A 24,816-nucleotide genomic window follows, 5' to 3' on the forward strand; every position below is an offset into this window, starting at 1 on the left:
CACTGTTGATTGCATTGGCCTAGAGCCTTTTGCCTCCTTTAAGTATTTTCCTATTTCTTTCAAAATTGTGTTCAGTTGGATATGACCAATTCTCCACAGAGGCCGGCTCACTTACTTTCATTCTTGACTCTACTGTCCCAATGTCATGCTTCATTTACACAGTGATAGCTTTTCTTGCCTTTATCTGTTCACTTGACATCCTGTGCATGATATTTTCTTAGACATATGAAGTTGAAAAAAAATTAAGCATTTGAAGAAAATTTGAAAAATGAGTAGCATTGTGAAAGAGGCAGCTTAAATTTTAATTTTCACTGAAGCCAGAATAGGTGGCCACCTGATGGACAGACCTGTCTTCTCATTGCACACTGCCCAGTGTAGGTGCCCAGGTCAATCACGGTCAAACTAGTTACCAATACTACTTTGGGTTCCAAGTGTAGCTGTGTACAGAGGATCTTACCATAATTAGTAGAGGTTATACTAAAAATGAGGTTTCACAATTGTCTGCATGGGTGGTGGCATGGAGCTTGAGTAGTTGTCTAGTATTTGAAATTTGGGAAGCTGGAGGTTTTCGTAATTTTCAGATATCCATTATCAATTTTAGGAATTTTTTGATCATTATCAAATGCATAACTGATGCTACTTTCTGATCCTGAGGTTTTGTGGGCAATCATTTTGAAAAGGGACCAGGATGAGAATAAAAATTAATTATGAAAATCTATTTGAAAGACTGATTATACTGTGATTCATTACAGATGTTTTTATGCAACTTATATATTGTGTTTTTACCTTTGGGACTAGCATTCTTAAGAGATGACTTTTACTTTGGACTTTCTAATGTGTGTCAGCTATGTCAGCTCATGAGTATGTTTTCATCTGTGCATCATGTTATATTGGGACTTGGATGGAATGTAAATCTTTTATTGGCCTAAATCTGAGTCTAATCCTCTGCATGGCTTTGGTAGAAAATCAATTTCCTCTGCTCTGTCAAGATTTTTCAGGTCAGTGCTCTTTGGAAGTTTCCCAATTCTCTTAGATTAAAATAAATTTTGTTTCTGTGCTACATACTGGTATCTTTTAGCAAGACACTGGGATCTAGAAAGTGAGAAAACAGAGCCTGACAAGATATCCATGAGTTCTTCTATTTCAGTTAACTTGTTGCCACACTGTACCTTTGAGGAGCCAAGAAGTTTGTTGTTTCAAAGACATCACTTGGGAGCAATTACAGGTGGTATCTCTAGATGATGCCGTGTGCTTGACTTTAATGAGTTCCACTTGGTTACCTGCTCGCTGGGGTACTAGAAGTGAATGGAAAAGAGAAGAACTAGTCATGCCTCACGCAGTCCATTTCACTAGTATGGGCCATTGGAGCTGGAAGTAGGTTGACCAATTTGGACTTTCTCAGTTTTACCAATGAAAATTCTACATCCTGGGAACCCCCTCAGTCCCAGGCAGGCCAGGATGGTTGATCACCCTAGTAGTGAAAAGCATGGGGATGGTGGATTGGAACTGGTGAGTATCCTTACAGATATTTTAAGGGTGGGTTTATTATGGACATGTAGCATCTTGCTGCCCAATGATACTAGTGGGTGAGTGATACTACTTTGATTTGACTGAAAAACAATGGAATGAGAAGAGATAGAGGTTTTTCTACCTTCTGAACCTAAGAGGATGTGTTTAGGGGATGTTTTGGTAAAAAATTATTACCATTAATGTTTATCTTTTTCCTGGACAATGCAAGGATCTTTAACTCCACTTTTCCCTTCTCCCAACTTACGTTATTTTTACCTTATATTTTAGTGCTATATGTTAAATTCTACCAGACATTATTATTTTATGCCAGCATTGTTTATTTAGATCAGGGTTCAGCAAACTTTTTCTATAGAGGGTCAGATGGTAAATATTTTAGCTTTTGTGGGCCATAGGGTCTTTGTCACAACTACTCAACTCCACTGTTGTAGCACCAAAGCAGCCATAGATAATAGGTAAATGATTGTGCATGCCCATGTTCCAGTAAAACTTTATTTACAAAAACAGGCAGCAGACCAATTTGGGTTACAGACCTCAGTTTGCCAACTCCTAATTTAGATTTATCTAAATTACATAATTACTACTTTGTTTTCCCTTCACTTCTTGTTACATCTCTGAGGTTCTGTCTGGGTTCGTTTTCAAGGCAAGGATGTCTGCTCCCATCTCTCTTTTTCAACATTGTGCTAGAAATTCTAGGCAGTGTAATAAGGCAAGAAAATAAAAGTTGTACAGATCAGAAAGGAAGAAATGAAACTGTATTTGTAGATGACATGATTGTCTGCATATAAATCCCAAAGAATACACAAAATAACTCCTAGAACTAATAAATGAGTTCAGCAAAGTCACAGAATACAATATAAACATACAAAAGTTAGTTGTATTTCTATATTGTAGCAATTTCTATATTGTTTCTATATACTAGCAATGAATACGTGAACACCAAAATTACAGTGACATTTACAATTGCTCGAAAAATAGGTTTAAATCTAACAAAGCATGCACAGGACTTGTACACTGAAAACTACACAACACTGATGAAAGAAATCAAAGAAGATCTAGATTTTAAATGGAGAGATGTACCATGTTCATGGATCAGAGGACTCAACATAATAAAGATGTCAGTTCTCCCCAAATTGATATGCAAGTTTAACAAAATTCTTACAAAAACATCCCAGCAAGATTTTTTTATAGATATAGATTTTATTAGATACAGATATTAATAGATTTTATTCTAAAATTTATATGGAAGGGCAAGGGAACTAGAATAACTAAAACAATTTTGAAAAAGAAGAATAAACTAGGTGGAATCAGTCTGCCTGATTTCAAGACTTATATAACTACAGTAATCAAGATGGTGTGGTATTGATGGAGGAATAGAGACATAGATCAGTGGAACAGAACAAAGAACGTAGAGATAGACCCACAGAAATATGCCCAATTGATTTTTGACAAAATTGCAAAAGCAGTTAAATGGAGGAGGAAAGATAGCCTTTTCAACAAATGGTGCTGGATCAGTTGAACATCAGTAGGCAAAAAAAATGAGCCTTGACATAAATCTCACATCTAATACAAAAAAAAATCCCTCAAAATGGATCACAAACTTAAATGTAAAACATAAAACTATTACTTTTAAAAAAAAGATAGAAAATCTTTGGGAACTAGAGCTAGGCAAAGAGTTATTAGACTTAATACCAAAAGTATGATCCATGCAAGGAAAAATGATAAAATGGATTTCATCAAAATTAAAAACTTTTACTCTGAGAAACACCTTGTTAGGAGACAAGCTAAAGAGTGGGAGAAAATATTTGCAAACCACATATGTGACAAAGGATTATCTGCAATATATTAAAAAAACCTCTCAAAACTCAACAGTAAAAAACCAAACAATCCAGGGGCCGGCCTTGTGGCCAAGCGGTTAAGTTTGCGCACTCCGCTTCAGCGGCCCAGGGCTTCACCAGTTCGGATCCTGGGCGTGAACATGGCACCGCTTGTCAAACCATGCTGAGGCGGCATCCCACATGCCGCAACTAGAAGGACCCACAACTAAAAATACACAACTATGTACCAGGGGGCTTTGGGGAAAAAAAAATAAATAAAAAACCACCAAACAATCCAATTAGAAAATGAGCAAAAGAAATGAAGAGACATTTTACTGAAGAGGATATACAGATGACAAATAAACACATGAAAAGATGTTTAACATTCTTAGCCATTAGGGAAATGCAAATTAAAGCCAAATGAGGTATCACTAACATACCTATCAGAATAGCTAAAATAAAAAATAGTGACATCACCAAATACTGCAGAGAAACAGGAGTACTCATACCTTGCTGATGGAAATGTACAATGATCTAGCCTCTCTGGAAAAGTTTGACAGTTTCTTAAAAACACTAAATATGAAACTACCATTTGTGACCGAGCAGTTGTACTCCTGGGCATTTATTCCAGAGAAATGAAGATTTACGTTCACACAAAAACTTGTACATGAATGGTTATAGTCGCTTTATTCATAATAGCCTATAATGGGAAATGATACAGATGTCCTTCAATGAGTGAATGGTTAACAAATTGGTATATCCATACTATGGAATACTACTCAGCAATAAAAAAGAATGAACTATTGATACATGCAGCAGCCTGGATGGATCTCCAGAGAATTATGCTGAGTGAAAAAAGCCAATCCCAAATGGTTACATACTATATGATTCCATTTATATAATGTTCTTTAAATGACAAAATTATAGACATGGAGAACAGATTATTGGTTCCCAGGGGTTGAGGGGGTAGGGGCAGGAGGGAAGTGATTGATGTAAAAGGGCGGCATGAAGGATCCTTGTGGTAATGGAAATGTTCTTTATCTTGACTGTATCGATGTCAGCATCCTGGTTGTGATATTACAGTATAGTTTTGCAGGATGTTACCATTGAGGGGAAACTGGGTAAAGGTTACACAGGATCTCTCTGTATCATTTCTTACAACTGCATGTGAATCTACATTTATCTCAAAATATAAAGTTTAATTTTAAAAAACAGGATCTAAAAGGAACAGAGTCAGAAGAATCACAAATATAAATACTAAATAATGTATACTTAGCTGTGTTCTAAGTTCTGGCCTAATTTTGTTCTGAAATGGTGCCATGTGGGTCCGTGTGAGTTCCTGCATGTGAGTATATGATTGACTTTTTTCCTCAAGTGCTTCTAATCTGGAATGCTATTCACTGTAAGCCCTTTGAGTGCCTTTTGCCTCTGGTTTTCTGTTAGACACAAAATAGTTTCTTCATTTTAGTTCCAAGGTCATTTCCAAGCACTGTTAACTTTTATGATCTCATTTTTTAGTGGGTTCTCACCTAAGGGCCAGAGTATCTGGACACTAGATTTGTTTCTCCTGAGTGATTTTTTTTTCTTTGCCTATGTGATAGAGATTTCTAGTTGTCCCTTGATGTTTATTCCCTTCTCTTTTGCAGTAGAAACTCCAGTTTTGAGCTGGGCACATGGCTGCCCAGAGTAAAACTTGCACTGCTTAGATTTCATTGTAGCTAGCTGTGGCTATGTGACCAAGTATGAACCTCCTTCTCTTTTTTTTGTGAGTAAGATTGGCCCTGAGCTAACATCTGTTGCCAATCTTCCTCTTTTTGCTTGAGGAAGATTGTCGCTGAGCTAACTTCTGTGCCAGTCTTTCTCTATTTTGTGTGGGATGCCACCACAGCGTGGCTTGATGAGCAGTGCTAGGTCTGTGCCCGGGATCCGAACGTGTGAACCCTGGGCCACCAAAGCAGAGCGTGTGAACTTAACCACTATGCCACGAGGCTGGCCCCTGAATCTTCTGTTTTAATTAAGCCACACACTAAATGGAACTATCAGTTTGCTTTAACAAACACTTAGTGAGTAGGTAAAATCAAATACTTTATATAAAAGCTGTGTGTTATGAGTTGAGTTTTGTCCCCTCCAAAATATGTGTTGAAGTCCTAACCCCAAGTACCTTGGAATGTGACCTTATTTGGAAATAGAGTCTTTTCAGATGTAATCAAGTTAAGATGGGGTCAGACTGGTGTGGGGTAGGCCTCTAATCCAATACAACTGGTGTCCTTGTAAGAAGAGGGTCATATGAAGACACAGACCCACAGGGAGAATGCCATGTGAAGATGAAGATTGGAGTGGTACATTTAAAAGCCAAGGAACTTCTGGGACTACCAGAAGCTAGGAGAGAGGCATGGAACAGATTTTACCTCAGATCCCTCGGAAGGAACCAACCCTGCTGACACCTTGATTTGGCCCTAGGGAAACCAGTGCACTGTTTTAAAACTTCTTTTTGGGGTAGTTTTAAAAATGTGTTAGGCATGCAGAGGGTTCTTAATCTGAGTCCTGAGATGTTTGGACTGAATATGCCACCTTTTTCCTGGAAAAATCTCACTGTACCATACAAAGACATTCTTCATTGCTCCAAAGCCCTTCTATCTTCCTTACATTTTTGTTGCTGGTTTGATGTGCTTGAATGCCAGCCAAAGTATAAGGTAAAATGGTAGATACAAGGACTGGTTGGTTTCCATGGAGACTTCCTGCAAGAGCCCTATCTCAGTTAAACAGTTGTCAGGGAAACATCATTTCAGTTTGTGGGGTCTTCCAATTTGAGTGGCTCTTCGAAGAGGATATGTTTAAACTTCTTCAAGATCCTAATAAACAATTCAGAGCAGAGCTTTTTTAGATTCCCTTAAAGTTATAGTAGGTTTTTCTGTAACTTAGGGATATTAACTAGTCCTATGCCTGAAGTTATCAAACTACCCATTTTTTCATATGCAGAAAATGTTGTTTTTGACCTGTGGGGGAGGAAAGCTGAGGTTCAAAAAAAGAAAGGCCCAAAATCAAAGAGCTGGTGTTGGATAATCTTTAGTATGCCCTGCAGTAGAGGAGATCTAAGAGGCCTGCCCTGTACGAAACTGTTTACAGGCTGTGGAGTTGGCAGGCTCAGCACTGGCGTTTATTGCTTCTATTTAGCTATTGTCGAATCAGTGGCTGGCATTGGTTGTGGTTAATGGAAGTGGTGGAGGGATTACAGATTCTGGATATAAGCACTTCTAATAAGTGGGAATCCTTAGGGTTATCGCTATTGTGACAACTTCCCTATTGTGCTGTTTATCAAACAGTCAGGTATAGTAGATTGCAAAATACCCCCAATACTTTGCAACACCTTCCGTCAAGAGGTAGAGTCTGTGTCTCCATTCTTTGTGTCTTGGTTTGACCATAGTATATGGCAGAAGTAACCTTGTGCAAGTTTTAAGTCTAGGCCTGAAGAAGCACGTCAGCTTCATTTCTTGCTCCTTTTGGAACTCTGCCACCATGTGAAAAAGCTCAGGCTCACCTGCTGGAGGATGAGAGGCCAGGTGGAGGAGAATAGAGGTGCCCAGTCAACTCAAGAGCCAACTGTGGAAGCATAAGTGAGCCCCACCTGAGGTCAGCGGAGTCTGAGCCAGATCAGCATAATTGCCCAGCTGAGCTCAGCCCAAATTGCTGACCTCCAGAATTATGAACTAAATAAATGTTGTTTTAAGGCACTAACGTCTTGAGGTGGTTTGTTATGCAGCAATAGATAATTGATACAGCCAAATTTGGATGCTCTGGACCAATCAAGGCTCACTGCTGGCCTCTATTAACACCCAGGACTCTTAGTGACACAATCCCGTTAGTAACAGAAATTACCTGTGGAAAAGAGTTGGCAGGATATTGGGAAGCTTAGTCTTTCTCTAGGAAAGCTGGGAAAAAGACTTGAAAAATGCACAGCTAAAGGGCAGCACTGCCAGAACTACAGCCATATCATACCACAGCATTGGTCTGGTGAGGATGCTGGAACTGTAACTAGTGAATATTGGATGCTTCCAGCTACTCTGCACGTTGCCTATGCTGGATGTCGGGCCTGGGGCTCAGCATCTCTGCTGCCCCTGGGAACTGGTGCTGCTGTTACCAGAATACAATAATCTCTATTCTTGTTGCTTCGCATCACTCTTTACGGATAGAAATACCCGTGTGGTGTATCTGGTCAAGCTTGGATCCTGTGCCCATATCCTGATTGAGAAGAAATCAGGAAAGTGAGTATCTGACATTTTTAGCTTATGTAGCTGAAAGCAGGTGGAAAATTTCATAAACATTGGTGAGGGATTCTGCTACTGGGCAGCCAAGAGAAAAATGGCAAATGTTCATGAGTTTCTGTTCTGTACTCTGGTTAGCTCAGTTGGTTACAGTGCGGTTATGATGAAGCCAGCTTTGTTCATTCCTTGGTTCTGCTGAGAGAAAATACTCAGTTCTGAGGCTGTACCCTTTACACCTGCTCCCTCTCTCACAGATGTGTGCTGATGGCTATTTGGAAGGCCAGGAAGTAATGGGACCTAATTTGCATGTCTCTCTGGCTGCCAAGCTACAAACAGTATGTGTCTTTCTGTTGGTTGACCCAAAGAGACTCCATTCACTGCCATAGCGTGCAACCTAAGAGAACTGAATGAATGGTATCTTAGTGAATACAGAAAGTTGCCTATTTGTGCAGTGAATTTGGTTAACATGACATTTATAATTTGTTGGGCAGCAAGATCTTTCAATTCAGGTGGTTTCTTATTTTCTGGAATTTCTCTAATAACCTTTCTGAACCCTGACATATCTATCTGCAAAACCATCCATATAGGATTAAATATTAGAAATAATACATATAAAGAGAAAAGCATAGCACCTGGAGAGTGTGTAGTAGGTGTTTGAGAAATGTTGATCCTTTTTCTCAAACTTCTTAGATACACACAGCCCAGTCAGATTATGTCTTAGCTCAGGCTGCTGTAACAAAATACCATAAACTGAGTGACTTATAAACAACAGAAAGTTATTCTCACAATTATAGAAGTTGGAAGCCCAAGGTCAGGGCACCAGCATGGTCAGGTTCTGGTGATGGCTCTCTTTCTTCCAGGTTGCAGATTACCAACTTCTTGCTGTTTCCTCACGTGGCACAGAGCAGAGAGAGGAAGCAAGCTCCCTTGTGAGTCTAGAAGGGCACTAATCCCATTCATGAGGGCTTCACCCTCACGACCTCATCTAATACTAATCACCTACCAAAGGTCCCACCCCCTAATGCCATCACATTGGGGGTAGGATTTCAACCTGTGGATTTTGGAAGGACATGAATATTCAGCCTATAACAGATGTATAAACCCTTTGAAGACAAGGACTGTTCTTTCTATGTCAGGTATCTATAACTTGTCAAATCTCTAGGTATGGCTTGTGAGAGTGGATTGTACTTGAGATAGAATGTCTTGGGAGAAGTCAGGACCTAGATCTCAGCTCATCCATTGTGGTGGGGCTGCCAGTGTAGGGCGGATGAGTGGATTGTATCAGATCAGGCAATCCAAAGTCTATCTGGGCCAATGGAACGGTGTCTATAGGTAATTCAAGGTAGGAGGCAATCCACCTGAGTCCTAGGGATGTCCCTCCTGGCAAGCACAGCTCATTGGCAGGAAATCTAAGAGAAGGGAAAGTTTGGGGGTTTGGGTACAAGGGAAGTGTCAGCGGGTAGCTGGGGGTGAGGTGCAGGACAAGGATAGACAGGTAAGAGCAAGGCCAGGCCATAAATGTTGGGTGTCTGTTAAGCTAGAGAGGAAAGAGGATGGGATGTTTATAGCTGATGCATAGAAAGGGGATTTGGTCATCTAAAGAGGCCAATATAATGTGGTCATTAGGTCACAGTAGGACCAATAGCAAGAAGGACTTGGGGCTGGGTTCCAGCTGGTTGAGCCAAAGCCCTTTAAATCCACCTGTATTTTCCATGATGATGCAGGGAGGCTGAATGTGCTGGCTGTCATGAGGCCCTGCTGTGGGGAGGAGAACAGTCATGAGCAGGGAGGGGCCATCTTCAGCTTCAGTGCCCTGCAGTAGCCCGCTTTGGGGGTGGCCAGCCTCCTCAGAGGGAGGCTGCCTGAATGTCAAGGAGGCAAAGCAAGAGGGATGTTTGTTATTTTAACAATTGGATAGGGTCTTCACTAGGAATTCGACAAAGAAACCCAACTAATGAAGTCAGATTGCTTACCCCATCAAAAACTGCTGTTTCTTGTGTGAGTTTAACTCTGTGCTGGAGGGTTCCAATTTGTCTAGGTTTAGGCTGGAGAGTGAGAACTTCAGTGTGATCTGAGACTGAACTTCCATTTGTTCATTCCCTCTGAAAGCATTTTGAGCATCTGTGTATAATACATGGATGTTCCACTTACATGAGATGTCCTGGCTTGCTCTATTCCTCTCACTAAGGTGCTAGTTTCTTTAAAAAAGAAACGTGTGTGAGTGCATGTGTATATAAAATAAAAGATAAAATATAGACTGGACTGAAATAAACAAACATATAAAAATACCAAATAACCCCAACCTTTAATTTTATTTTTGAAAAGCACTAAAAATGTCAGTGAACAAATTGTCTGAGAAGCGAATCCTTTGGCTGCTAAGATAAGTCTGAGTTGCCAGAACCAGTAATGCTTTATATAATCCTGGCAGTGCATCTGTGATCACCTGAGATTTTGCTGCCTCCAGCTGTACAAAATTCTGTGATGTGCAGAGCCTAGAAACCTGGGCCAGAATCCTAAAATGAATTTTCTTTTGTAATCTGAGCTGTAATTGCATTTTAATTCAGTTCTAGTCTCAATACTGCGTGTGTGTGTGTGTGTGTGTGTGTGTGTGTGTTTCCTTCATCTCATCAGTTCCTGGCATTTAAGACAGTGCCTGGCACACAGTCTGCCTTCAGTAAATGTTAGTTCTTACTGTTTATTCTACTCTTTTTTCCCCCTAAACTGTTCTACATCACAGTGACTGTCTTCTTTTGGTGGGGAGGATGCTTCCTTCGTATCTCGGTGGTCCACCCATTGCACTCTTCCCCTCTCCTCACATTGAGTTGCTGGCTCTCGGTTTCTCCCAGGCAGGTTCCAGCCCTGAGGAACTTCTGACCCTGAGATGCATGCCCACACGTGTGCAGCTGGCGGGGCAGCTTGAAACTTGTGGTATTGGCTTGTGAAAGAAGGCCTAGCTTACAAAAGTCATAATAATAAATCATTGTCATCAAATGCCCTCACTACTTATAATCCTTCCTCATTCCAAAAGACAATCTAGGTGCATGATAAAATCTATAGAATCACTCTGTTGAACCTATATGTGCTAATCCATTGTGCAAAAACCAAAACAACTAGCCTGAGTGTAGAATTTTTTAATTCTTTAAGAACCATACTAATTTCATGTTCAACTCCTTAATATTTCCATGTTTTAATACAAAAATGTTTCCCCTTCCGCAAAACAAACAAAAACCTAAGTAATTTCGAAGTTCTGGAAGAGTATGTTGTATTTCTCTTTGACTTTGCTTGCTCGGAAGCAGGTGATTACAAAATGACTTACTTGAATTCACCTTTGGTTCTTGCTATCCTGGGATCAGGTAGGTCTGATCCTTTAAAACTTAAATGTTATTTGAATAGGTTGATGTATTCACATAAGTCACAATTCAAAAGGACAAAACAACATGCATAGGGGTTCTCTTAGTGCAATGAAAGAGTTAAAACTCGCTAGGCGTATTTAATTTATTCTGTAAGCCTTCCCAGTGGAAATCAGTGGGATGGGTGCTGTGGGTAAGGCAAGGATGATTTTAAAAAAGCAGGGTTTACCCTCAAGAGACTTATAGCCTTGTAGGGGGATGTAGTGGGTATACTGAGAAGCATAATACAAAATAGAGGTGGTAAGTGCCCCAGGGAGAGGTTCAGACCATAGTTGTAGCTTTCACCCATAGAATTCCTTTTTATAGAATTTTTGTGTCTAGAAAAAGTCTTGCGTTCTATCTAGTCTGACTTCTTCATTCCAGATGAGACTTGAGACCAAGGGAGGTCAGGTACCTTCCGCAGGATCACCCAGCTAGACAGAGCTACTTTTGACGAAGATAACTAGTTTTTATAAAGCAAGCTGCTGCCTTGTTCTATGTTGGCAACTTAGAGGAAAGAGCACTCTATATGTGTATGTGTGTGTGTGTGTGTGTGTGTGTTAAATCCAGTCTCGGTGAGTGAGGACTGTTGCAGCTTTGTCCAGCTGGGCACTTTGTTTTGAAATTGCACTGAGAGCAGGTGGGAGGGGAATGTTTTGGGGTACATCTATGATATTTCTTGCTGACGTGGAGTTAGGCCCTGTCTCTGTACAACTTTTCTAAATTCATTTTTAAATAGGTAATACCACATGATTCCAATTTCAAAAGGTACAAAGTGAAAACACAGTAAACTCTTCCCTATCCCTGTGCCCCCACCACCTTGTTCTCTTCCCTGGAGGCAGCTGGCAGCCAAGTTTGTTAGCTTCCACTTCCAGAGATAGTGTATGGATACCTAAGTAAATGCGTCTATAGGCAACTCCCTTTTAAAAGAAATACCTCTAGGTTGGCCCCGTGGCCGAGTGGTTAAGTTCGTGCACTCCACTTTGGTGGCCAGGGGTTTGATGGTTCAGATCCTGGGTGTGGACTTATACACCACTCATCAAGCCATGCTGTGGCGGCATCCCACATAGAAAAACTAGAATGACTTACAACTAGGATGTACAACTATGTACTGGGGTTTTGGGGAGAACAAAAGAGGGAAGATTGGCAACAGATGTTATCTCAGGGCCAATCTTCCTCACCAAGAAAAGAAAAGAAAAGAAAACAAATACCTCCTGTCCCACTGTTGTGCACCTTGCTTTTTTCTTTTCAGCAGTTTAACCTGATGATCTTTCCATATCAGTACACAAAGAGCTTCCTCATTCTTTTTTAGTTGGTGTTTTTTGTGGCAGACAACCAAATCTACTCTAGACGGTTAGGCCAGAAAGGGATTAGGATGTTAGGTAGCTCATAGAATCGTTTGGAGGGCTGGAGGAACAGGCCAGCATCTGACTTTCCAGAAACAAAGCCCAAGCCACGTGTAGTACTGGTATTAAGTGGAAGCCACTGTTTTCTTGCCTGCACTGAGGAGCAGAGAGCAGGGATTTGATTTGACTGCAACCTGCTTTCAGCACTGTCCTGTGCCAGGGAGGCAAGCTTGTAGCTACTGTAGCTTCCCACCTGCCAAGGTAGCAGCTCTGAACAGAGCCTCTTTCCTTACATTTCTCACTTCTAAAGCAAAATTTTGTGTGACTATGTCTGATCAGTGGAGACTTGGTCACGTTTGCAATTTAGCTGTAAAGGAGCCTACGAATTTGATTCTCAGCTTTCAAGCTGGGAGGTGGGACTTGTAATATGAGACATTTCTCCAGATGAGAAAGACTTCAAAAGATGATGGGTAATCACAGATGTGACAAATACCCACTAGAGCTGCCTAGAATTCTATTGTGTGACGAACCACAATTGATTAATATTTTAGATGGTGGACCTCTAGGTGTTTTCCAGCCTGTATCTTAGATGATACCTATTGAATGACCTTGTACATATGTCATTTTGCTTGTGTAAAATGGAGTATAAATTCCTAGAGGTAGAATTGCTAGATCAAAAGGTTGACTGTAATTTTTACGGATGTTGCCAAATGGTCTTTGGATGTTATACCTATCTGTGCTTCCACTAGCAATGTACAAGTTCCTGATTTTTTGCCCAGACTCTTTTCCCTGTTCAGATCCCATCTGAGCCAGAGTGATAGGGTCTTCCCCGCTTCTGGGCTGAGTTTTGGGCCTTGGGCCAGGAATGCTGACACACGAGATCTGGGCCTTAACCTCTGCCAATACAGCCTGTATTTAGCATCTGGGCTGGATTTGGCCTACAATTTATTATAGGCTCTCTAGTCCTAAATTAAATGACATCTTAGGGGATCGGAAAGATAATGTAGCTTCTAAAATTGATTTGCAGCTTGAGAGTAGCTTACATGTTGGGAAATCTTGGATCATTGTGTGTTCACAAATGCATAAGGATGCTTTTAAAGAATGGTTATGAAGATTTATAACACCTTTTCTCTTTAAAAATAAAAAGCAAATAAGTGAAATCAGACAGAGAAAGACAAATACTTCATGATATCACTTATATGTGGAATTTAAAAAAGAAAAAAGTTGAACTCATAGAAACAGGGTAGACTGGTGCTTGCCAGGGGAGCTAGGGGGTGGGGGAAATAGGGAAGATGCTGGTAAGAGGATACAAACTTTGAGCTGTGAGATGAATACGGTCTGAGGATCTAATGTCTAACATGGTGACGATAGTTGATAATACTGAATGGTATAATTGAAATTTGCTAAGAGAGTAGAACTTGTGTTCTCACCAAAAAAAAAAAAAAAGTTAAATATGTGAGGTGATAAATGTGTTAACTAACTAAATTGTGGGAATCCTTTCACAATGTATACGTATATCAAATCATCGTGTTCTGCACTTTAAATATCTTACAATTTTATTTGTCAATTATACCTCAATAAGGCTGAAAAAAATAAAAGCAAAATCTTATTTTTTGGCTTGGGAACTATTGCATAGATTTTGCTCATATCTGAAATATGGCATCGAATTGCTCTAATTGGTTGTTTGGAAGTTTATAGTAATGTAGGAAGCCCTTGTTCAAAAGCTTCTTAAAATTTTAAAGAAATATATAGAAATGGGTGGAAAATGGAGGTGAATACTGGTATGTTTTTCCAACGAAGTGTTCACTCTTTAAGTTGGCATTTACTTAGTGTAGCCGATTATTTCCAGAAAATATCCTTTCTGTGTGGCTGTTGAGGGTCTTCGCAAGGATATAAAGTATAACTCATGGAGGCAATGTTTTGTTATGCAGGGGTTGGTAACCCGTTCTGCAAAGGGCCTGTTAGTAAATATTTCAGGCTTTGTAGGCCAAGAGGCAAAATTGAGGGTATTATTTAGGTATTTATATAACAAGCGAGAAAACAAACTTACACAAACTTTTTATTGGTAAAATTCAAAATATAATAATAATTGAGTACAGTTTTTTGGTAATACAGGTCTACTAGTAAGAAGCATGGAATTCTTGTTTTTTGGGATAACATTTTACCTAATGGAATTCAGAGTATTCCTTATCAAATTGATTGCAAGTGTTCATGTGTAGAAACCATTCTCAGTTCATGGGCCATACAAAACCAGGCAGTGGGCCAAATTTGGTCCATGAACATTAGTTTTCCAACCCCTGATGTAATGGAAAGATCATGAGGTTTGGACCCAGGCACATGCAGGTTTGAGTACTGGTTCTGAACTTGTGACCTTGAACACATCACTTAACTTTTTGAGTTTTGGTGTTTATTTGTGCATAAACTGGAGGTAGTGACACCTATCTTATGGAATAAATATCCCCATCTTTGTTGTGGTTTTGCATTATGGTTCCAGTTCTGTAGATGCTGATGTAGTTTAGTTAGACTTACTTAGAATTAGTATTTAACAGATTCAAAAGCCCATTTGTCAGGGGATGGAATATTCATATGGTCTCAAAGTACCATGTGAAAACATGTTTTTGGAATGGAGAGATCTGGCAGTCAACACCGTAACCAAATTGCCAAGCTTGGTAATCAGTGGTGGGATGTTCTAACATTATGTGCCCTTCACTGATGTGTACCTTTTACTATATCACAGTATCACCTGTGTGAGTGTTCTTGCCAGAAATGTTGGACATGAATGTTATCACAAGGAAACAGACAAATCCAAAACGTGGAACATTCTGCAGGACAACTTCGCTGAACTCTTGAAAGGATTCAGTGTCATGAAGAATCGAGGAGGATTGTTCTAGATTAGGGGAAGACTAAGGAGACATAAGATAAAAATGTAATGCATGAACATTAATTAAATCTTGTATTGGAAAAAGAAAATCCAGTTTTTTAGGCCGTTTTTAAGAAAATTGAGGAAATGTGAGTATGGACTGTATGTTGTATGACAATATTATTAATGTTGATTTCCTGAGGTGTGGTGATGGTGGGATGGTGTAGGAGAATATCCCTGTTCTTGGGAGGTGAATAATAAAGTATTTAGGGGTGAAGGAGGGAGGGAGAAAGGAAGGGAGGAGAGAGAAAGAGAGAGAGAGAAAGAAAATAAGTTGTTTTGTTTAGTGCTGCTCACTTCCTAGCATAGTACTGAGCACAGTGCTTTCAATGGGGAGGTGCCTAATACAGTTTAAACTAATAAGTACTTTCAGGTGTTAGTAGGCTTCTCTGAAATCACGCTTAAGCACTGAATGTCTCTCTGCTCTTTAACAGTGTGGTGGTTTGGTTTAGGCATGTACTGTGGTACCTAATGTTGGGTAATTGGATTTGAGGGTTCATATTTTCTTGAGTGGCTCACCCAGGTCCCTCTGGACTGAAAGTCCCTTGTGATTTTTAGAAGGTATAAATGAATAGGAAGGGAAAAGCTAGGATAGTTGACCTGACTCTTCAACTGTTTCCTGAGAGGCTGAGGTACAACTTGTAAGCATGTACTTCAAATTGTCCTCTATATTTCTGTTGTTGAGGGTGCCTACTTGGGGGCTGACATCCCCTGGGGGTGTGCTGAATAGAAGGAGGCTCAGAGGAAGAAGCCTACAGTGAATCTCTGGAGCACTGAGTGGCTAGAGCGCCACTGATGTGTTCTGAGCTACAAGGCAGAGGGCCAGGATAAAGCATGGTGGAGGCCTTTCCTCATGCTTTCACCCTAACCAGTCCCTCCTGGCTGAGCTGAGAGGAACAGAGAAGTTAATATTCTATTATATTCCTGCAGAACTCTTATGGCTATATAGTATAAGATGACTAAAGTGAATTTAGCAGTCACTTGTAAAAGTAATTACAAGATGAGAGAAAGAAGAACGATTCTCCTACTACAGGCTGTGAAAACTAATTCAACAAACATTGATTGAGCAACAGAATATATAGCAAGCATCATAAACTATGAGTCCTCGGGGATACAAATGATATACTCTTGCCTTGTACTGGGCACTTGGTGGGTAGGGGAAAGAAATATGGGGTACAGTGGATACAATGACCAAAATATCTATTTTGCTATATTACATGGCTAGTGATATGATAGAAAGCTAGTGAAAAGTGTTACGGGAATGCAGAAAATCATATGGAATTGACTAAGGTTTCAAAGATAAGGTTGGTCTTAGGGTGATTTGAAGAAGAAGCCTGGAGGGTAAAGAAGTGGGGAGAAATCCAGCTTCCAGGCAGGGGACACACCAGCTGCCCAGAGGCCTGAATGGCCCTCATGTGTTGAGAGACTGGTTAGCATCTGGAGTGGCTGAAGCCTTAGATGCAGGGTTGGGAGGAAATAGGCACAGGGTTCTCAGAAAGGTAGTTTTGGGCCAGATGGGAGGGCCTCAAAAACCCTGCTCAGGAGTCTGAGAATGAGGAGTCCTAGAAGCCTATTTGAGTTGGAGGTGAGCTTGTTTTAATAAGATGTCATGGAGGGAATGTGGAAGATGGTGTGTGAAGTTGCATGAGTCTCGGGGCAGGACTTGAAGCAGTTGAGGGAGAGCAAAGAGTCTGAACTTGGTCAGCTGCAGTGGAGAGAGAATAGAAAATACGAGTCTACTGGTGCTCTTGTAGAATTCTTTTAACCCCTCCCACCAAGACTTTTTAAATTTTTAAATCTTTCTAAGGAAGTCTTTAAAAATACTTGAAAGAGAAAAGCTTATTCAGACCTTTGAACAGTTCTGAAAATTTATTACATTTCAGCTAGGAAAGAAAGTATTATTTCAGGCAAACTGGAACGTGTATGGACTGATTACTCAGCACAGTCACTTAATCTTTCAGAATTAGGTAGGAGGGAAGCTATTTTAGTGGCCTTCAATCTTCTTCCAGAACTCTGTCCAGGTTCCTCCCAAACGGTCGGTGAAGTTTTCTGATTCGTATCCAGTCCCCCGATGGTTTAGTGTACATCTGTAAGCTGTAAAGAAGTTTATTTCATCCATTCGTTTTTTTTTTTTATCTCTTGCCTTCCACCTGAGAAAACAAACACTAGTCCATAGGTTCTTGTTCTGTATTAGAAATTTGCACAATGTGTAACCTAAGGTGGATCCAGCTGAGAGTGTTCCAGGTTTGGGGTTTAGACTAAAGAAGAGGAGTGGAATTTATTCATTTTTTTTCTTTATTTTGAGAAAAGCTTGGCAACTTGGACTGTTTGAAGAAGCAATTATATAAAATACCTCCTGCTAATTGAGTATCTGGGATAAACCACCTCCTTATTTTCTTTAGATTGCGTTAAAACATTTGTACCCGCAATTTAGAGCTTTTCCATGGAGAATTTAGACTTAGAACGTTGAACCTTGATAAACAAGAAACCTTACAAAACTAACCTGCCTTTTGGATTGAAAAGTCTCAGGCTTAGGAGGCTCCATATGTAAGTTCCAAAGGCTTATAATTACATCTTCCTTGAGGCTTCAGTATTTCAGAAAGTTCTTAGTACGTCTCTTGGAGGTTTGGGATACAAAGAGCAAGAAGAGTGACCTATGGGCTTACCTTGCTTATGTGTGTATATTCTGCGTTGGTTACAGAACAGTGATTCTAGTGGTGTATGCGACCAAAGGACAGATTCCAAGGTAAATGCGGTGGTTTACTAATGTCAGATGTGGGTGTTAGTCTCAAAGTACCATAGTGGATATGTTAGCAGCAATTTCAGTCACATTTAGTTGAGAGCTTTCTAGTTCTATGTGGTAGTTATGGTAAAGGGATAACTGAAGGTTAACTTGATACTAAGTTAACACTGACTGAAATATAGTTGTTAAATTCACATATCAAGGATTACAATTTCTTAATATTAGGAATTATTCTGCAAGGCAGCTGTATTGATGTTGGACTACATTGATGATGTTGGTGTTTTTTTTTCTCTCATGTACAGGCCAGCATGTATCTGAAGCTGTGTAATTTATTCACAATAAGGGATGTATTATAAAACTCAGTTGCTTTTTATTTGTGAGAGTTGGTTCATTCACTTGATTGAGAATTTATTGACTGTATCCTGGGTGGCTATCCTTGTGCTAGGAGATGAATGGAAGTTACCTCTTGCCCTTGGAGAGGAAACATTTTAATGGGAGTTAGAGATAAACAGATAATTATAATATAATGTGATAAGTGCTGAAATAGATGCTAAAAAGCTTGAGTTTGGAGATTTTCAGAAGTACAAAAGTACAGAGTAGGAGAATGAACCCCCATGAACCCATCACCCACCTCCAACAATTCTCAACTCTTGGTGGTGCTTGTTTCACCATACTACCCGCCCCCCCCCCCCCCCCCCCCCCGCCGCCCTGTATTTGGAAGCAAATTCAAGACAGTGTATCATGTGATGGACATTTATAGACACTTCATCAGTCTGAGAATACCCTGGGAAAATAAGCTATGCCTGGGGACTTGGGAAGGAGCTACAGAGAAGTACCATTTGAGTTAAATCTAGTGAGGAGGGAGGATGTTCCAGTTTTAGGTGAGTGGGCTGGAACACAACAATTATTGAACATTGCTAAGCACTGTATTGGGTTCATTTAGTACATTATTTAATTTTTTTTTCCTCACAATAGTCCTGTGAGGGAGGCAGTATTCCTATTTTACATATAAGGAAATTAGGCTTTGGGCAAATCGCTCAAAGTTATAAAACTAACTAGTTTCTTCCTTGAAAACCAACTTTGACTTCAGGACTATTTAGTTTTCCATCTTTTGCACCATGTGCACTAGATACAGAGATATAAAAGGGCAAGATGTATTTGGAAAAGTGGGAGAAACTGAATGCAGCTACAGAATTGTGTGTGTCATGGGATGAAACTAGAGAAGCTGCTCAGGGCCAGGTTGTGAAGGGACTTTAATGTCAGACTAAGGAGAATAGGATTTTGTCTCGAGGTGGTGAGGATCCAGGCTGAGATGTTTTTAAGCATGAGAACAGTATTGTCAGCTTTTTTTTTTTTTAAAGATTTTATTTTTTGTTCCTTTTTCTCCCCAAAGCCCCCCAGTACATAGTTGTATATTCTTCATTGTGGGTCCTTCTAGTTGTGGCATGTGGGACGCTGCCTCAGCGTGGTTTGATGAGCAGTGCCATGTCCGCACCCAGGATTCTAACCAATGAAACACTGGGCCGCCTGCAGCGGAGCGCGCGAACTTAACCACTCGGCTACAGGGCCAGCCCCCAGTATTGTCAGCTTTTAAAAAGAAGAGTATGCAGGCACTATGGAGGATGATCCAGAATTGGAAGAGGAGCTGAAGAGAGACTGGTTCAGGAAAATTATTTATTCAACCACTATTTATTAAGCACAAACAATATGGCAAGGAATGAACTGATGAACAAACACACGTCTCCCTATTTCATGGAACTTAGCTTAGTAGAGAATCAGTCACATGCAAATGGCCTACTGTGATTTATAATAAGAAATATATATTTGGCTCTAGACCCCCTTCCTGGCACAAGGCTCCTAAAACTCTCAGAATTTCCTGTGATAAGATCAATAAAGGTGTCTTTTGTTATGTTAATGAGGTGACTTTTGGAAAGCCTATAGGTAACCTAAGGATGGGGGCTGTTCACCAAGGGAACCAACCTCATGATTAGAGGATTAGAACTTTAAGCCCTCCCCCCCAACCTCTGGGAAGGGGAGAGGGGCTAGAGGTCGAATCAGTCGCCAATGGCCAGTGATTTAATCAATCGTGATTATGTAATGAAACCTCCCTAAAACCCCAAAAAGACAGGATTTGGAGAGCTTCCAGGTTGGTGAACACGTGGAGATTTGGGCAGAATGGCGCACCTGGATAGGGCATGGAAGCTCCTCGCCCTTTCTCCATCCCTTGCCCCATGTATCTCTTCCATTTGGCTGTTCCTGAGTTATATCCTTTTATAATAAACTGGTAATCTAGGTAAGTAAAGTGTTTCTCTGAGTTCTCTGAGCTGCTCTAGCACATTAATTGGTCCTGAGGAGGGGGTCATGGGAACCTCTGATTTATAGCCAGTGGGTCAGAAGCATAGGTGACAACCTAGACTTGCAACTGGAGTCTCAAGTGGGTGGAGTTGCTGTCTTGTAGGACTGAGCCCTCAACCTATGGAATCTGATGCTATTTCTGGGTAGATAGTGTCAGAATTGAGTTGAATTGTTAGACACTCAGCTTGTGTAGGAGAATTACTTGATGCTGTGTAGGAAACCCACCCTCCACTTGTTGGTATTAGTTTCAGAACCTAATACCTATGATCATATGAAAAGGTGCTAAACTTCATGGTTCTCAGGAAAATGCAAACTAAAACTACAATGGGATACTACCACACTCTCATCAGAATGATGGAAATGAAAAAACTGAAAAATACCAAGTGTTGGCAAGGACGTGAAGCAGTCTGAATTCTCAAACACTGATGGTGGCAGTGTGGCCATGTCTGCTAAAGCTGAACATAAACATGTCTGGTAAGCCAGAAATTCCCACTCCTAGGTGTAAACCAAAGAGAAATGTATTTCACTCTAATGTTTTCCATTTCACATATTTTGACAAGACGTGCTGGAATATTAGAGCAGCACTATTCAGAATACACCCAAACTGGAAACCAGCCAGATGTCCAGTGGCAGAAGGATAATTTGTGATATATGCACACAAGTACTGAATAACAATGAAAATGAGTGAATCACAATTTCATTCAACAACTTGGAAAAATGTCATAAACAACATTGAACAAAGAAGTCAGACATAAGGGTACATACTCTATGATTACATTTATATCAAGTTCAGAAACAGGCAAGGCTAATCTGTGGTAGTAGAAGTTAGGAAAATGTTGTGTGGGTAGTGATTGAAATGAGCTGCAAAGGGGGGCTTCTAGAAGGCTTGTAATGTTTTATTTCTTGATCTGGGTGCTAGTTACGTAGTTCAGTTTATGAAAACCTATCTAACTATATGCTGTACGCTTTTGATTTGTATGTTTTTCTGTATGTGTATTATGTTTTTCTATATGAATATTATACTTCAATAAAAAGCTAAATATATAAATTAGTGGAAAAAATTTTAAGTTTCAAAGAGCAACATTTCTTCTAGAAACAGATTCTCATAAGTATTGATGCATACTTGCTTACTTGAGGAAAACTGACACTATTATCTGAAAGTCGCACTCGGATTCTTTACCTCTCTCAGTGCTTGCCCTTTTTGTTGAGAGAAGAACAACAACTAATGGAATAAAGTAAAAAAAAGAAAAAAGTTAAACAAGAAATTTGTTCCTATATGTTTAAATGTGTGAATTCTATTTAAAAAATCTGTCACAATAGCCAAATGACATTAGAAAGGATTAAACTAAGGCAGTGGCAAAGGAGAAGATAGCCTTGATTTGGGCAATGGTTCTGCGGTAGAATCAGTTGGATATGGTTAGTGTTGAAGATAAAGTTTCTGATTTGGGATATGGAATGGTTGATGTCATCAACTGAGGTGAGGGCTGCTGAAAGATTAGCAGGTTCAGGGATACGTGGGGAGGGGCAAATGAGTGAGGTTTGTTGATACCATGTCTGAGATGGCTTAGGGTGTTCATGTAGAGATGTCCAGTAGGGTTTTGGAAAAGTTCCTGAAATGTCTGAAATGTTAGATTTGGAGAGAGTGATTTGGTGATATTAGTATTTGGGTGGTAACTGAAGCCTGGAGAGAGAATGAGATCACTCAAAGAGCAGTGATTCTCAACCTTGGTTGCACATTAGAATTACCCTGAGAGCTTTGCAGAAATACCTGTGCCTGGGCCACACCACTGGCCAATTAAAGCAGAATCTTTGGGGGTGGGGCCTAGGTATCTGTATATTTCAAAAGCTCCTCAGGTTTTTCTAATATGCAGCTGGAGTGGGGGAAAAAATAAGACCAATAAAGTAGACAGTGGTGCATTTATTGTATGGACGCTATTGTCAGCACTGCTACTTTAGCCCTCAGGAGGTAAGCAGTTTTATCCCCATTTACACTTATGGGGAGACTGAGGCACAAGAGTTAAGTAACTTGCCTTAGGTTATACAAACAGCTGGTTAGTGCTAGGGCCAGAATTTGCACCCAAGTCATTTACTCCAAGGGCTGTTGTCTTTACCATAACATCCTGTTGCTTCTCCATTCAAGAATGAATCTGGGGAGGCTTAAGACTTTTGGAATGGCAGTGTGAGAAACTCAGCAGACCCTCTCTCCAGTGAAACAACCTCTTAACTGGTAAAAATTATAAAAAATAATCATTTAAAGTCTCCGGAAATTGACCTGAGGACATATAGCAAATGGAGAAACACTTATTCAAGAACATCTACTAAATCTTGGTGAGAACAGTGAATCTGCAGCATTTGAGCCTCTACTTGCTCCCCTCCCTTCTCCCGCTGATTTGGTATGGTGAAAACTTTATTTTTGGTGGGAACAACCAAGAAGACAGGGTTCCCACCCCGTCAACCCCAGCTCCTAGACTAGGGCTAGGAGAGATGGACTGTGGGCTGCTGGAAATACCAGAAGTACCAGAGGAGAAGAGAGAGAGAGAGAGGGACAGAAAGATATTTGAAGAAGTAATGGCTGACATCTACCCCAGTTTTATGAAAAACACTAATCTACACAGCCAAGAATCTCAGCCCTGTCCTGCCCCCTCCCTTCGCTGCCAGGCTGCTTTTCTCATGTGAGTGCAGACTGGCGATGCCTGCAATGCAGTGAATATACCCTGAGTTTTGGTGGAGGAGAATGGGAATAAGGCTAATTAAAATGCCACAAAGCCCACTGTTCTTCCTGAGATTCAGCTGTTTTTCTTGAATAAACACTCCCTGGATTGCTGCAAGCCTTTGGTTAATTTCCAGAGTTCTGTCCATTTTAGTCAATTTTATCATTGCTTTGATGGAAGAGAGAATTTTAGAGGCCCTTAGTCCGCCATTTTTTGCTGACATCCAAGTTGAATTTTTATAGGAATTTTCTTAAGATTAATTAATGGCTATTTATAGTTTGTTTTGAAAGCACTTCTGGTGTTTAGTTATTGGAAATCTAAAAGCCCATCCATAAGGACCAGCTAATTAAAAAAAAAAAACCATGGTGTATCTCTAGAGCAGAATACTAGGCAATTGTTAAAACAATGAGGTAATTTTAACTGTGCCGATAGAGAAAAATATTCAAGGGATAGTGCTAAATGAAAAACAAGTTGCAAAATAATATATGGTATTCTATTTGTATAAAGTATTGAATAGACAACAGGAAAAACACAGGTGTCTGCTATATATATATGCATAGAACATTTCTAGAAGAATATAGTGTTTTCCTCTGGGGCATAGAAAGTGAGGGGTGCTTTTTAGTTCTTCACCCCCACTTACTATTATTTGAACTTTCAAATATCTATTATTTTGAAATAACTTTTAAAAAGTCATTGAATGTTTAATTTGTTATTAAACTACCAATAGGATATGTGTTAGTTTAAGGTCTGCAAATGAAAGATTGCAGTATGTTGAAAATATTTGTGTGTATAGTATTTCTTTTTTGTTTCTCTGAAGTGGGCACTCAAGATGTAATTTTAATGCTTAGCAAATCATTTTGCCTGAGAACTTTGAAAATAATTCACTTTTAATTTCGATCAACTAGGATAATCCACAAGTAGTGGTAATGACTAATCTGTTCTCTTTTCACCCCAGTGACTTTGTAGACTTTGTACATTAGAATCCACCCCCTGAAAAAGTCATTTTCTTTTGTAAGAAGAGTAACAGCCATCCTTTGTCACTTTTATTTTTGTCTTTGAGATAGGAGGAATAATCACTCAGTCCTGAAACATCACGAGTAGGTAGAATTTAATTATCCGAATTGAAAACCTCCCTGTAAACTGGAGGAAAAAGAAAGCGACCAGTGTGTACACATAGTTTCTCCAGGGACTTTTGGTTAGCTACACTGTGAAATCCTTGAGATTTCATAATATATCTTGTCTCATTTTCCTGTCATGAAATGACGTTTTTAGCATTGTTTTTCATGTCTGTTTTCAGATCACAGAACTGTGTGGTGCCAAGCGAGTTGGTTATTTTGGTCCGACACAGTTTTACGTTGCCTTGAAATTAATTGCTGCAGCACAATCTGGCCTCCCTGTGCGGATAGAGAGTATTAAATGTGGTAAGTATCTCCCATTTACACGTTTTTTTTTTTGTCCATGACAGATTTCTTGTTTATGAGAACCATTTTTATGGGTTTAAGGCCTGTTCTATAAGCATTTGTGGAATTTCTCCTTGCTTCTCCAACTCTTCTGTAAAGTAAAATAAGAAAACTTAGCAGGTATCTTGGTTTCTTGTTTCTTTTTTAAATGGGGAAAAAAATTCAGAGAATGGCTTGAGATTAGTTCCTTTTAGCTGACTTGCAGTTAAAATAGATTTTGTTCTTAGCAGAAAGCAATGGGAATGAGAATTCTAGAGCCTGTGGCAAAATAATAAGATTCAGTTTA

At 39.9% G+C, this 24,816-nt stretch overlaps 1 protein-coding gene across 32 annotated transcripts in view; it reads left to right on the forward strand.

Moving 5' to 3' along the window:
• REPS2 (RALBP1 associated Eps domain containing 2) overlaps positions 1-24,816 on the forward strand; it is a 247,307-nt gene that overhangs the window by 75,119 nt on the left and 147,372 nt on the right. For 29 of the 32 annotated variants that reach the window (XR_011434850.1, XR_011434849.1, XR_011434851.1 and 26 more), the window contains one exon: positions 24,368-24,491. The exons of the other annotated variants lie outside the window; for them this stretch is intronic. Coding sequence is in view for 25 of the 29 variants with exons in the window: in XM_070257713.1 (XP_070113814.1) it covers positions 24,368-24,491 (124 nt within the window). In the remaining 4 variants the exon portion in view is untranslated. The remainder of the gene's footprint in view (positions 1-24,367; positions 24,492-24,816) is intronic. 32 annotated transcript variants of the gene reach the window in all.

This window comes from Equus caballus, chromosome X, assembly GCF_041296265.1.
Source record: "Equus caballus isolate H_3958 breed thoroughbred chromosome X, TB-T2T, whole genome shotgun sequence".
Lineage (NCBI taxonomy): Eukaryota > Metazoa > Chordata > Mammalia > Perissodactyla > Equidae > Equus > Equus caballus.